The sequence below is a fragment of the Myxine glutinosa genome, chromosome 7 (genome assembly GCF_964187855.1).
Source record: "Myxine glutinosa chromosome 7, kmMyxGlut1.1, whole genome shotgun sequence".
Taxonomy (NCBI): domain Eukaryota; kingdom Metazoa; phylum Chordata; class Myxini; order Myxiniformes; family Myxinidae; genus Myxine; species Myxine glutinosa.
The window spans coordinates 34,864,766-34,880,373 of NC_136267.1; the positions used below are offsets into that span (position 1 = coordinate 34,864,766).

General features: G+C 50.8%; 2 protein-coding genes across 12 annotated transcripts in view; one reads left to right on the top strand and one right to left on the bottom strand.

Annotated features, from left to right (window-relative positions):
• Positions 1-15,608, top strand: part of LOC137410750 (uncharacterized) — a 660,974-nt gene that overhangs the window by 550,557 nt on the left and 94,809 nt on the right. The window lies entirely within an intron of this gene.
• Positions 1-15,608, bottom strand: part of LOC137431107 (complement factor H-like) — a 287,920-nt gene that overhangs the window by 233,303 nt on the left and 39,009 nt on the right. For 8 of the 11 annotated variants that reach the window (XM_078781438.1, XM_078781448.1, XM_078781441.1 and 5 more), the window contains one exon: positions 80-206. The exons of 2 other annotated variants lie outside the window; for them this stretch is intronic. In XM_078781438.1, the coding sequence (XP_078637564.1) occupies positions 80-206 (127 nt within the window). Of the gene's footprint in view, positions 1-79; positions 207-837; positions 912-15,608 lie in introns of all 11 variants that reach the window. One more of the 11 variants, XM_078781444.1, reaches the window with a different exon arrangement.

A 15,608-nucleotide genomic window follows, 5' to 3' on the forward strand; every position in this document is an offset into this window, starting at 1 on the left:
AATGGTTAAAATGCTCTCAAGATTACATTTAGAAAGAAAGTACGACCCACAAAAAACTGCAGAGTCTAAGAATGCGTACCAATTTGACATGCTGGAAGTTCGATTTCCCCTTCAGAGCACTCAGTTGGGTTTGTGCCTCGCATTTCCAGACAAAAAGGACAGGTGAAGTCATGAACAGTGTCTGGTTGGAGGACATAAACCTTATCCTGAAGGAGGAGGTAGTGGAAATAAATATTAAGAAAGTAAAAAATTTCAACCACTTTTTCCAGTTTCTAACTTTTTTGTTCAACAATTACGATAAATTAATGGTGGAAAATGTATGCATTATGCAACGATATGTAACTGGAGAGTTCATAGAACACGATACCACGTGCAGTGTTCAAATGTATGCAGCACTTCAACTTCAATAAAATAATGACTTTAAAGGTTGTGAAAATATCCAGAAGTTTAGTGCTGTCGAAGCAGTGTTCATGTGTTATACACCACCTGAGAATAAGTCCAAGTAATGAAACACTTGAGGTTCTTGGAAGGTTGTCGAAAAAATTGATGATTGAAGAAGTTCATTCAAATTGATGAAGGCAATTTGTGTTCTTTAAGGTTCAGGTATATAATTCAAATGAAATAAAATAAAGATTTGAAAGGATGTCGAAAAAAACCTTGTTTTGTAAGTTTGCCGCCATTGATGCAGCATCTTTTTTCCACCACCTTATTGAACAGGTTAAATTAGTTCTCCATGCTTGTTGTTTGTATCCTTTATAACACCCCTAAAAACAGTACATTTTCTGTTTGGAATGATTTTCAATTTTGTTTCACTGTCAGACAGGCTAAAACAATTACCTTACTCCTTCCTCTGTGCTCGTGCGTGCTCGAGACCAGATTCCACACAATTTCCCAAATTCAGAGCCAAAGTACTGCAAAACAGCAGGTTGGTGTTCCGATTCATGTTCAATTTATTCTTCAATCCGATTCAATTTAAGTATAATAAAGGTATAAATAAAATAAAGATTGCAAAAGTCCTACAAATACATTTATTCTAGGTTTTACCACTGTTTTACGGAGTGTCTATAAATAAACCACTGAAGGAGCAGCGCTCCTACTTGAGACGGACGAAGTGACGGACAAGACACAAACTCGTCCGAGAAGATGCTTATTGTATAATCATCTCGGGAACTCTGAAAGCCCGTTTATCGGGTTCGCATATATATATCCAAGCCAAAAAGCATACATCAGAACCAAAGCCACGCCTCTCAGGCGAGGCACGCTTTGGTGGTCATGTGACCGACAGGTGCAAAGGATTATAACCTCGGCGCCACGGTTTGGCCGCCGGTTACGTCACCGGCTTGGGCCAGGAGATTCTGTTGCTGGTCTCGAGCTTTGGGGGACCCATGGGTCGCTACACACGCCCCCCCAGAATCGACTTGGTCCAGGAAGGTCAACCTGAGGGGGGTCCGGATGACCCGACCGAAACGACCCCTGGCTGGTCGCGCTGCGGTGGGAGAGCCAGCCGTGGCGGCTGGCCGACGTCCATGTGGGCCGGCTTGAGGCGGTCCACCGAAATCCGGTCCTCCCGGCCGCCGATGCTGACGACGAAGGACTTGTTGTCCCGTCGTAGGACCCGGAACGGTCCGTCGTATGGTGGCCGGAGCGGCCCCCGGTGTGCGTCGTGGCGCACAAAGACGTACTCCGCCGTGCGGAGTGCTGGGGGGATGTAGGATTGGGGGTCGCCGTGGCGGGACGTGGGCACCGGGGCGAAACGTTGGGCGGCCTCCTGGAAGTCCATGCGCTGGCGCGCGGCGGACCAGGGGCTGGTGGCGTCGGGCACGAACTCGCCCGGGACGCGGAGGGCCTGGCCGTACACCAGCTCGGCGGTGGACGCCTGGAGGTCCTCCTTTGGAGCCGTGCGGAGGCCCAAAAGGACCCACGGGAGCCGGTCGGCCCAGCCGTCGTCCTGGAGGCCGGCCATGAGTGTGGCCTTCATGGAGCGGTGGAACCGCTCGCACAACCCGTTGGCCTGGGGGTGGTAGGCCGTGGTGTGGTGCAGGGTAACGCCCAACGTGCGGACGACCGCGCCCCACAGTTCTGACGTGAACTGTGGGCCGCGGTCCGACGAGATGTCCGCCGGTGCGCCGAAACGTGCGACCCAGGTGGCGATGAATGCCTGGGGCCACGTCGGCGGTGGTGGTGGAGGCGAGGGGCACGGCCTCTGGCCACCTGGTAGTCCTGTCCACCATGGTAAGCAGGTGGGTGAACCCCTGCGATGGGGGCAGGGGACCCACCAGGTCCACGTGGACATGGTCGAAACGTCGCTCGGGCATGGTGAAAGGAGCCAGCGGAGCCTGAGTGTGACGGTGGACCTTGGCCCGCTGGCAGGGTGTGCAGGCGTTGGCCCAGTCGCGGACGTCCCGTCGCAACCCGTGCCAGACGAAACGTGCCGACACCAGCCTCTGGGACGCCTTCCGGCCCGGGTGTGAGAGGCCGTGGAGCGAAGCAAAAATGCGACGCCGCCAGGTGACTGGCACAATGGAGCGAGGTCGGCCTTGGGAGATGTCACAAAGCAGGACCGTGTCCGCGAAGGGGACGTCAGCCAAGCGGAGGCCCGTGTCCACCACCCGGAGCGCCTGCACCGTGCCGTCGGTGGCCTGGTCCGTCGCCATCAGGGCGAAATCGACGCCGAGGTGGACGGCATTGGTGCCGGCTCGAGAAAGGCAGTCGGCCACGACGTTGTCCTTTCCGGCGACGTGCCGGATGTCCGTGGTGTATTCCGACACGGCGGAGAGGTGGCACTGCTGGCGGGCCGACCACGGCTCCGTGACCTTGGCCATGGCGAAAATCAATGGCTTGTGGTCGACAAAGGCCGTGAACGGGCGGCCCTCCAGGAGGTGGCGAAAATGGCGGACGGCCAGGTACAGCCCGAGGAGCTCGCGGTCGAAAGTGCTGTACTTCAACTCGTTGGGCAGGAGTTGCCGGCTGAAGAACGCGAGCGGCTGCCAAGCCCCGTTTACCCATTGCTCATGAACCGCGCCCACGGCGTAGTCGGAGGCGTCCGTGGTGAGGGCGATGGGAGCATGGGGTACCGGGTGGGCCAGCAGCGTGGCATTGGCGAGGGCCCGTTTCGCGCCGGTGAAAGCAGCGTCCATGTCCGTGGACCAGACGATGTCGCGCTTCGCCGGCTGGCCGCGGAGGGCAGCGTACAAGGGCCGCATGAGTTGCGCAGCTCGGAGCACGAAGCGGTGGTAAAAGTTCACCATCCCGAGGAACTCCTGCAGCGCCTTGACGGAGCGGGGGCGCGGGAAAGCGGCGATGGCCTCGATTTTGGCCGGTAGCGGTACGGCGCCGTTCTGGGTGATGTGGTGGTCCAAAAAGTCGATCGTCGCCGCACCAAAGTGACATTTGGCCGGGTTGACGATCAAGCCATGCTCGCTGAGGCGGCCGAACAGTGTTCGGAGGTGGAGGAGGTGCTCGGCTCTGGACGTGCTGGCGACGAGGATGTCGTCCAGGTATGTAAAGAGGAACGGCAAGTCGTGCAGCACGCCGTCCATCAGGCGCTGGAACGCCTGTGCCGCGTTTTTGAGGCCGAAGGGCATCCGGAGGAATTCAAAGAGGCCGAAAGGTGTAATAACGGCCGTCTTCAGGATGTCGGCCGGGCGGACGGGCACCTGGTGGTACCCCCGAATCAGGTCCACTTTTGAAAAAATGGTCCGCCCCGCCAACCAGGCGGAAAAATCCTGGACGTGCGGGACGGGGTACCTGTCGGGGGTAGTGGCGTCGTTGAGGCAGCGGTAGTCGCCGCATGGCCGCCATCCGCCCCCCGGCTTCGGGACGATGTGCAGCGGCGAGGCCCAGGCGCTGTCGGAGCGCCGCACGATGCCGAGGCGCTCCAGCGCGGCAAACACGGCCTTAGCGATGGCGAGTTTGGCTGGGTCGAGACGGTGAGCTCGGGCGTACACCGGCGGGCCCATAGTGGGAATGTGATGCTCGATGCCGTGACGCACCATGACGGCCGAAAACGTCGGTCGCGTGAGGGCCGGGAACTCCGCGAGGAGACGCGCGAAGTCGTCTGCCAACGGGAGAATGCAGGAAAGCTCGGTGGGCGCAGAACGGCTCAAGGCGCACGCCAGCGAGCTGAAAGTTTTGGCGTTGATGAGACGCCGACGTTTAACGTCGACCAGCAGCCCATGGGCGCAAAGGAAATCGGCCCCGAGCAAAGCCATGGGGACGTCCGCAGTCACGAACTCCCAGCGAAAGAGCTGGCTGCCGAAGCGGGGGCGACGGTGCATGGGCCGAAGGTGCGGATGGCGGAGCCGTTGGCCGCGATGAAGGAGGGGCCACAAATGGTGGCCCGCCTGTCCTCAGCCGAAGCGGGAATGACGCTCAGCTGAGCGCCGGTGTCGCAGAGAAAACGCCGCCCCGACGCTTGGTCCGCGATGAATAGCAGGTTTCCGGAATAGCCGGCGCTCATGGCTGGTAGTGAGCGCCGGCCCGACCGTTTCCCGACTTGCCGAACGTGCACGGGGGTCGACATGATCGGGCCTGCTGCCCGAACCTGGCGTGGAAATAACACCAGGCCGGGTCTGGCGGGGGCTCCGGTCGACGCGTCGGGACCGGGCAACGCGGCGTCGCCGCTGCCAGTCGCGCCGGCCCGGCAGCCTCTGGGAAGGAAGCTGCGTCGCGGGCGCCGACTGGGTGGCGGGCGGGCTCCCGGCAGCCACCCCGACGAGCTGGCTCGCCGCTCCGATGAGCTGGCTTGCCGAATAGATCTTGTCGGCCTCCCTGGCGAGGTTGCGGGGGTTCGTGATGGTCGTGCTTGCCAGGGCGACCCGGACCTGGGCCGGGAGCTGGCGGAGAAAAAGCTCTTGGAAAAGGAAATCCGAGGGGTGCTCGCCGAGCAACGCGAGCATGTAGTCTATACGTTCGGACGGGCGCGTATTGCCGAGCTCAGGAAGGTCGAGCAGGCGTCGTGCGCATTCAGCCAGGGAGAGGGCGAAAGCGCCCAGAAGAAGTGCCTTGATGGCATCGTACTTGCCGTCAGCGGGCGGGCTCTGGAGGAGGCTCAGGCAGCGGGCGGCGCGTGGCGGTCACGGAGCCGAGCGTGGCGACCACGTAATGGTATTTCGTGGTGTCCTCCGTAATGCCACGCAGGGCGAACTGGGAGTCCGCCTGAGCGAACCAGACGGCGGCATGTGCTTCCCAGAAAGTGGACAGTTTGAGGGACACTGCCGTGTCCATCGTGTGTCGTAAACTCGGGGTCACCAGTGAAGGAGCAGCGCTCCTGCTTGAGACGGATGAAGTGACGGACAAGACACAAACTCGTCCGAGAAGATGTTTATTTATAATCATCTCGGGAACTCTGAAAGCCCGTTTATCGGGTTCGCATATATATATCCAAGCCAAAAAGCATACATCAGAACCAAAGCCACGCCTCTCAGGCGAGGCACGCTTTGGTGGTCATGTGACCGACAGGTGCAAAGGATTATAACCTCGGCGCCCCGGTTTGGCCGCCGGTTACGTCACCGGCTTGGGCCAGGAGATTCTGTTGCTGGTCTCGAGCTTTGGGGGACCCATGGGCCGCGAACACCACCTTATTTAACACATTACATTACTTATTTGTGCCTGTTGTTTGTGGCCTTGATGACGTCCCTAAAAACAGTACGCTTCCTGTTTGGAATGATTTTCAATTTTGCTTCACTTTCAGGCAGGCAGACAGAGTAAAAAAAAATATCACCACACTCCTGTCTGCGCATGTGCAATGGGGCCAAATTCAGAGCCAAAGTACTGTAAAATAGCAAATTTGTCTTCTGATTCATGTTCTGATTCATGTTCGATTCGTGTTTAAAACATAACATTCAATTTAAATATGTTCTTTTTCAAACATGAACTGATAAGACGGATGGACAGACGGATGGAAACAAACCAATTGCTTAACCCCGTTTTCCCCTTGGAGTGTGTGGGGTAAAAAGCAAATTTCAAATATTTATTTTCCTCAATGTCATACACCACGATGGTTTCTCATGAATTTAAAATCCGAGATAATGCAGTTTCAGTCTCTCCCCCAACAAGCATTTTTTTGTTGTTGTTGAATTTGGTGAAATTGGTGTTCGTGTATAGATGAGGGATGTAGTGTGTGGGGGTTGGGCTAATAAAAATACCCAAAAACTCCAACTTTAGAGGACCAGACAATATCTCAAATGTCCACCTGAAACACCTCAAGATCCTTTAGCCATTAATGCACGAACCAAAATGGACAAATACTCATGGACGCACAATATAATTCCCGACATACAGACTTGGCATTTAATATGGAATATTTTTTTGTGGGGGTGAACTTACTTTTCAAGATGACTTAGAACCAAAAGTTCATTAGAATTATGTTGAAATTATACTTAGATTTTATGAATGTGACCTTTAAAAGAAACAAAAACCACATTTGACATTTCTAAGCAAATAAATTGATCCTTGAAAGTGATGTAAACTGATATCGAACTCAATTCATGGACAGTACTGTGTTAAACTTCTGCACGTTTTCCAGAAGTATCTCTTTATTTTGCACATTAGCCAAAAAAAATTTCAACAAAAACAAAAGCTAAATTATGACTGGGATTACGGACAGTAAAATTACAGTTCAGTACTTCGTGTAACCCCCACGAGCATTCAGGAGAGCACGTACACGTCGAGGCATGCTGTTCACGAGATTTGCCAAGTTTTGGACAGGAATCGCTTGCCATGCAGTGACAATAGTCTGCTGCAATTCACGCACAGAGGTAGGCTGCTGGTCCAAGTTGTCGATTTGACGCAATTCTGCCCACAAGTTCTCTATCGGATTCATATCCAGGGACATGGCAGGCCACTCCATATGCTCTACACCATGCAAGAAAGTGTTGGATCATGCGAGCATGATGAGGCCGTGCCTTGTCATCTTGGAAGACAAAGTTTCCTCGAAAGGCTGCACGAGCAAATGGAAGCAATGTTTCTTTCAGAATGACCCTGTACTTGAACTGGTTCAGGTTTCCATTCAGAACACCCAGGTCAGTTTTGCCCCCTGCATGAAAAGCAGCCCAAACGGTCACCCCACCACCTCCAGCTTGGACTCTTGGCACTATACAATCTTCGTCGTGGGCTTCATGCACTTGTCTGCGCACTCGGACGCGGCCATCTTGACGATAGACCAGAAATCTAGACTCGTCACTGAAGGTCATGTGATTCCAGTGTCCTGGCTGCCATTGACGGTGCTCTCTGGCCCACTGCAATCGGCGCTGGCTGTGTTGTCTGGTCAGGCGTGACTTTCTCAGGGGATGCCTGGCACGATAGCCTGCTTGAACCAGTCGTTGGTTGACTAGCCTTCTGGATACAGGCACATTTGTCAGTTGCTGCCACTCAGCCCTAAGCCGATTATCTGACTTGGTACGGCCATTGCAGACTAACCAGTGCAGCTGACGATCATCTCTCCTTGTGGTTCTGCGTGGACGTCCTGGCCTCGGTATTGGAGAAGGGACACACCTCTGAGCATTTCGTTTCAGGATCTTTGACACCTGACCTTGAGTGATGCCATACTGCCGAGCAATAGCACGCTGTTTCATGCCGTAATTTCGTAAAGCCACCACTCCATGACAAACAGCATTGTCGAGTTGACGGACCATCTCCAAAGGAAGCGGCAATAACTTTTGGAGACGTGCAGCAGTTGTTTTCCACTAATACAGAACGCAACAACCCTTGTATACCCGACTGTGAAGCCAATCATCAAATGCACCTGTCCGTACATTTTGCCACGCCACCTGTGATATAATCCTGTTGTTGACTTATTGCTGCGACAGACAATCAGTGACATGGTTCTTTTAACAAAGAAATCACCAAAGTGTAAAAGAAACTCACGAGATTGATATACTGAGTTAAGAAAGTAAACCCAAGTCAAGAAAAAAAACAATAATCCATATTAAATGCCAAGTCTGTGTATGTATGTATGTATGTATGTATGTATGTATGTATGTATGTATGTATGTATGTATGTATGTATATATATATATATATATATATATATATATATATATATATATATATATATATACATATATAAACATATACATATACATATTTACATATATATACATATATATATATATATATATATGTATATATATATATATATATATATATATATATATAATTATATATACTAGGGCATGCCCGTACTATATATATGCCCGTACTATATATCTATCTAAAATTATATCCCCCCCCTCTATTTACATGAAATGGTTTGGTCCATTCGCAACGCCAAAGCGAACGGCGAACGGCTTGCGAGTACAGTGACAATCCCCCCCCCCCTCTATTTACATGAAATGGTTTCGTCCATTCGCAACGACCACAGAACCCCCCCCCCTCTATTTACATGGAATGGTTTGGTCCATTCGCAACGCCGGCACACGCGATCGTTCGCTGCTCTCTGATTGGTTGAATCGTTTTTTGGACATAGCTCGGTAAGTAATTGTCCGATTAATATGAAACCTTGAAAAGGCACATCCTCGGGTCCCCAGCAATATACCTGGCAAGTTTCAAGTATATCGGACCGGTAGTTGTCGAGAAACAGCGGTCACAGACAAACAAACAAACGTACAGACGTACAGACAGACAGACAGAGATTACTGGAATTATAGATAGATAGATATATATATATATATATATATATATATACATATATTATGATAGGCGAAGGTGATTCTGTCTGTCTGTCTGTCTGTCTGTCTGTCCGGGGGTGTGGCTTACTCCGTTTACAGAGTAGCTCCCCCCATTCTTGGAGAGGCTTCATGTAAACAAATATCCACCATTTTATTAACTCGAATAGCTTTGAGGCCTGTTTAGTTAGGCCCGTGCTGTCTTTCTCTCTCAGACAGGTTTATTTCAACTCTAATTCGATGTCATTTCATTTTTAACAGTTGCTAACATAGTTTTAGACTCGGTTGAAAAAAAACAGGAAGAGAATCCCATGAAAGTTTCCGTTTATAGAACGAAATGAATTCTCAAAGGCCTGTAAAATAAAGCCGATTCATTGAGTCACCCTCACGATTTAATCTCGAATTCACCATCTGATTTAATTTTTATCGATGGTTTTAGACTCGGTGTCAGAAATAATTGAGAACATTCACGCACACACGGGAAAATGCAGAGATATATTTTTCAAAATCACGCCACGATGACACACGAAAATACACCGCATAAAATAAGTCGGGGAAAATGTCGACATATATTAAAAATTCGCGTTTTCTTTTCCGTTAAGATATATTACTTTTACTTTTGATGACAGTCGTCACAAAAACTACATATATTTCTTCGTTCTTATTTCATTCAACATTATTATCCGGATGTAAAATATGTTTCAGGAAATTACCGAGAGATATTTCTTCGTTTTTTTTTTTTTTTAGTTATGTGCACATACACTTTAAATGGGTTTATTTGAAATCTTTAATTTTCACAATGTAATTTACTTGCCATTTCATGATTACGAGACACTTCCTCTTGAGGATCGTGACAATTCATGCGTTGCGTGGAAACTTCCATTTCCAAAATGAATGAGACGGGAGATGAGCGAGGAGCTCGGGGTTGGAGAGTGAGGAGCGAGGGGTTGGAGAGTGAGGAGCTCAGGGTTGGAGAGCGAGGAGTTAGGGGTTGGAGAGTGAGGAGCAAGGGGTTGGAGAGTGAGGAGCTAGGGGTTGGGGAGTGAAGAGCTAGGGGTTGGAGAGTGAGGGGCTAGGGGTTGGAGAGGAGCGAGAAATTGGAGGAGTGAGGAGTTGGAGAGTGAGGAATGAGGGGTTGTAGAGCGAGGAGTTGGAGAGTGAGGAGCTCGGGGTTGGAGAGTGAGGATATAGGGGTTGGAGAGTGAGGAGATAGGTGTTGGAGAGTGAGGAGCTAGGGGTTGGAGAGGAGCGAGGATTTGGAGAGGAGCGAGGAATTGGAGAGGAGCGAGCGGTTGGAGAGCGAGGGGTTGGAGAGTGAGGAGCGAGGAGTTGGAGAGTGGGAAGCGATGGGTTGGAGAGTGAGGTGCGAGGGGTTGGAGAGTGAGGGGCAAGGGGTTGGAGAGCGAGGAGCAAGGGGTTGGAGAGCGAGGAGCTAGGGGTTAGAGAGCGAGGCGCTAGGGGTTTGAGAGCAAGGAGCGAGGGGTTGGAGAGCGAGGAGTGAGGGGTTGGAGAGCGAGGAGTGAAGGGTTGGAGAGCGAGGAGCTAGGGGTTGGAGAGCGAGGAGCTAGGGGTTGGGGAGTGAGGCGCTGGGGGTTGGAGAGTGAGGCGCTCGGGGTTGGAGAGTGAGGAGCTAGGGGTTGAAGAGGAGCGAGAAATTGGAGAGGAGTGAGGGGTTGGAGAGTGAGGAGTGAGGGGTTGGGGAGTGAGGAGCGAGGGGTTGGAGAGTGAGGAGTTGGAGATTGAGGAGCTAGGGGTTGGAGAGTGAGGAGCTAGGGGTTGGAGAGTGAGGAGCTAGGGGTTGGAGAGGAGCGAGAAATTGGAGAGGAGGGAGGGGTTGGAGGGCGAGGAGCGAGGAGTTGGAGAGTGAGGAACGAGGAGTTGGAGAGTGAGGAGCAAGGAGTTGGGGAGTGAGTAGTGAGGGGTTGGAGAGCGAGGAGCGAGGGGTTGGAGAGCGAGGAGCGAGGGGTTGGAGAGCGAGGAGCGAGGGGTTGGAGAGCGAGGTGCGAGGGGTTGGATAGCGAGGAGCTAGGGGTTGGAGAGCGAGGAGCTCGGGGTTGGAGAGCGAGGAGCTTGGGGTTGGAGAGCGAGGAGCTAAGGGTTGGAGAGTGAGGTGCGAGGGGTTGGAGAGCGAGGAGCTAGGGGATGGAGAGCAAGGAGCTAGGGGTTGGAGAGCGAGGAGCGAGGGTTTGGAGAGCGAGGAGCTAGGGGATGAAGAGCGAGGAGCGAGGTGTTAGAGAGCGAGGAGCGAGGGGTTGGAGAGTGAGGAGCAAGGAATTGGAGAGTGATGGCCGATTAGAGCGGAGAGTGAGGAGCGATTGGAGAGGAGAGTGTGAGGAATTGGAGAGGAGTGTGAGGGATTGGAGAGGAGTGTGAGGGATTGGAGAGGAGTGTGAGGGATTGGAGAGGAGTGTGAGGGATTGGAGAGGCATGTGGGGAGGTATTGGAGGGGAGTGTGATGAGGGGTGGGATTGGAGAGGCATGAGGGTGGAGAGAGGAGAGTGTCAGGTGGAGAGGAGTGAGGGGTCACATATTATGTGAAATAAATAAAGTGTTCATCACACCATTTCTGGATATGATGAATTGCCAGTAGCCATTTTGTAAAATTTAAAGTGCAGCATCGAAACAAGATGTCCAAATGTCACACACGTCCATGCCCGTGGGATTCCCACGGGTGATCCCACTAGTATATATATAGCACCACAAGCACACACACACACATATATATACTGAAACGCAAAAGAAACTTACCACCTTTGAAACCTTTAAATATCAACAATAACACTGCGTGTAGTAAATGTGTGAACTTATTTGTGGACAATAGTGTCCTCACTGTCAGACAAAACGGTCACGGATGGTCACTTGAACCTTCAATGGTCACTTCATAGCACAGCTGTTGAACAGCCGTTTTGACTGTCAGTGATTAGCCAAGGGGTACGGGATGATTTTAATGAGCTGCACGTGATGTCTTGATATTGGCTTTAAAAAGGCCAGTGCAAAATGGGCATTTCAATCAACATGCCACGATTGTCAAGGGATAAACGGCAGCATGCCCTGGGCATGCTGCAAGGCGGACTGAGCTACCATGAGGTGGCACGTCGCCTTGGCTGTTCACACCAGACGATATCGGCCCTGGTGGACAGAGACACCCTCCACAACTCTGCAGATGACAGACCTCGATCAGGGAGGCCAAGAGTCACCACTGCAAGGCAGGACAGGCAGATGGTCCGAAGTCACCTGCGGGATCGATTCCGTCCAGCATCCCGCACTGCGGCAGAAACTCCGGGGCATGCAAACCACGGATCTCCAATGATACTGCACGAAGACGACTGCATGACTATGGTCTGACTGCCAGAAGACCATACAGAGGCCCCGTGATGATGGCTGCCTATCGCCGCAACCGACAGAGATGGTGCCAGCAGCAACAGCGGTGGACCTTGGCGCAGTGGAATGAGGTCGCTTTCAGCGATGAGTCAAGGTTCTGTGTGGACAGTCCTGATGGGCGTGAGCGTGTCTGGAGAAGAACTGGTGAGCAATATGCCGATTGTTGCGTGCGTCAAGCCAACAGGTGGGGTGGCCCAAGTGTGATGGTGTGGGCCGCCATATCAGGCCAGTACAGGACGCCACTGGTGGTTGTGGATGGGAATCTTAACACCCAGCGGTATGTGGATAACATCCTGCGACCTCATCTGCTGCCATTCCTGCTAGACCACCCAGAACTGAGAACCTTTCAGCATGACAACGCTCGTCCCCATGCTGCTCGCTTTACCACTGCATTTCTCCAAGGCGAGAACATCAACACCATGCAGTGGCCTGCATTCTCCCCTGACCTGAATCCCATAGAGCACCTGTGGGATGAGCTTGGGAGACGCGTAGTTGGCAGGGCCAGGACACGGGCAGAGCTGCTTCAGACATTGAGGACTGAGTGGGACAGAATCCAGCAGCAATCCATCCAAAGACTGGTAGGCAGTATACGCCGACGATGCACTGCCTGTATCCAAAACAATGGTGGCCACACACGCTATTGATAGGGGACTGACATTGCACCCTGTGCTGTTCTGTACTGTAGAACAAACTGATGAGATGGTGTATCTTGGTCAAAAACTTGACATGTCATCAATAAAATGCCAATGTTTCAATTAGCAATTGTTGGTTTGTTTTATTTTGAACTGTTACAATTTTATTACATTTCAAACAAGTGATAAGTTTCTTTTGCGTTTTCGGTCTTTTTGAAGTTGGTCAAAATGGTCAAATTTTTTGGTCAAAATGCCCATTTTGCACTGGCCTTTTTAAAGCCAATATCAAGACATCACGTGCAGCTCATTAAAATCATCCCGTACCCCTTGGCTAATCACTGACAGTCAAAACGGCTGTTCAACAGCTGTGCTATGAAGTGACCATTGAAGGTTCAAGTGACCATCCATGACCGTTTTGTCTGACAGTGAGGACACTATTGTCTACAAATAAGTTCACACATTTACTACACGCAGTGTTATTGTTGATATTTAAAGGTTTCAAAGGTGGTAAGTTTCTTTTGCGTTTCAGTATACATATATACATTTTTACATATATACATGTATATATACATATATATATATATACATATATATATATATATATATATATATATATATATATATATATATATATATATATATATATATATATATATATATATATATATTGTAACGGATTTGAGAATCCTGTAATTGTTGTAAATATCACCCTCTGTAAATAGTTTCATGATTCTTGTAAATACCTCCATCAATTTGTGTAAAGATCAAAGGTCGTCCCCTTAGTTAATCCATCGCATGCACATTGAAAATCATAAGCCCTTCTAAATAGTTATCTCTTTATTCTATGTTAGTTTAAGGCTCTGTTTCCCATTAGTTGACTGCATTGCACCAGATGAAATAAGATAGATCCCCTTTCAATTGCCCAAAACCTCCATTGCCGATTGTATTGCCAACCGCATTGCCAACCGCATTACCAACTGCATTCGTCCTCCATTACGCACGCGGTCAGCTCGAAGAAGAAAGGCATGTCTCCACCTCGTCATGAGAAGGAGGAGTGAGCCAGCCCCGATCAACTAACCAAGCATGAGGGGTTTGGCCTGAGAGGGCGGAGGAAAGAAACTTCGGGGAGGTTCAAGAAGATTCTAGGGCGTGGTTATATAACCCGTCACGCGGAGCCCCCACCTGAGTCCAGTTGAGGAGGAGCTGAGAGGCGTAAGAGAGAGATGAGCAAGGGAGGACGCACAAAAAGATATACGTGCTGGAGGTACTTGTAAGTGGAGAGATTCTGTGGGGAGGTGAGCTTGCGGTTCTGCTGGGAGAGACGCTGTTTCAGCAGCCCAGCAGCGTGAAGCCCTGACGTGCTGTTTTTCGAGCAACCTTGCTGTGTGAACCAGATTGCGGTGGCATCGGTGGCCGTCGTTTCCAACCCGACGTCCCGTGCGGGATCAAGCTCCAGCCAGCATCCAGCTGAACCTTCCTCTCCTTCCAGCCATTCGTTCCTGCCTTCATTCCCCAGTCGTGTGAGTCTGATTGTCGTCTCTTTGTCTGTGTTGTCCTGGGGTATAAGTAAGACTGCATAGATAAGCTAGAAATTGCTCTGTGTCCTGCTCCTTCCATTTCCCTGTAAATTACATTTCTTTTCTTCCCTGCTTTGGTTGTGTGTAAATAATTAATAAATCCCTGTGTTCTTTCTTTACCCCTTTTGCTTCTTCACATCCATTCGTTTTAGAGTTTTCCATCATTGAACACCTGTGGCACGATTTGGCCAACGTTCAGAATCGGGTTTAGTACCTGCTAACGGTTCGATCCGCGGACTGCTAATCCGCTCGGCAAAATAACATCTTGCCCGTGGTCTCGAACGAGGTTGCCCACCTGCCTCGTGGAGGGAGCGGGGCGGCTTCAGGATCGGAGACTGCCAGTGCAAATAGAAGGGGGATTAACCCCCCCCCCCCCCCCCACTAAGGGGAGTGCTGTGCTCCGTTTCCGTAACAATATATATATTTCTGTTACGTGCTCCTCCCTAAACCCCGGTCACAGTGTACCTCCGAGCCCCGAGAGGAGTCACGGCAGAAAGATGTGTTATTCTGTATGTCTTAGATCAATGGTGAAACCACACCAATTGTTACCAACAAACAAGTATTGTATTAAGGTCACACAAGAATAACAGTACAATAACAATATTAATCAATTGTACAACCAATATATTGTTGCGGATATGAGGACTGTATTTTTTTTTGATTGTGTGCTTTATTATTATTATTATTGTTATTCTGCGCCTCCTGCCTCCGGAGCTGTGTAAAGGTCAAAAGGGCGTCCCATAATTAGTCCACAAGCATACACGTCAGCCAATCATAGAATACCCCTGTTCGATAGTTATATCTTATTCTGTGTTTTAGGGTAAGGCTGTGTCTCCCATTAATAGAAGTACTCCATTGCACCAAGTGAAAGAGATAGATTCCCTTCATTCCCATTCCCAAAACCTCCATTCCCCCTTTTCGTCGATTGGAAACTACCTCCGCTCCAATTGCCGCCATTGACGACGAGGCAGGGTTGGGGAAGAAAGGCGGGTCCCCACCTCGTCATAGAGGGGAGGAGTGAACCAGCCCTTGCCGACCAACCCAGAACGAGGGGTTGGCTTTAGAGGGTGGAGAGAGAACGTTTGGGGGAGGTTCACAAAGGTTGAGGGGCGGGGCCTATATAACCCACGGCGGGGCGTTTCCCAAAAGAGATGCGCTTTGAGTAGAGTCGAGGAGGGAGGAGATCAGAAGACAGAAAGGCCTTGAGTTGGACTAAGCAAGAGAGGAAGTTGTTGGACTGGGTGGGACTAAGAAAGAGAGAGAAAGAGTCCTGAAGCTTGTGAGGGAAGGAGAGAGAACCCGTCACACCAACCCCCCACCAGCCGCGTTGGCTCCACCAAGCGTTCACCTCC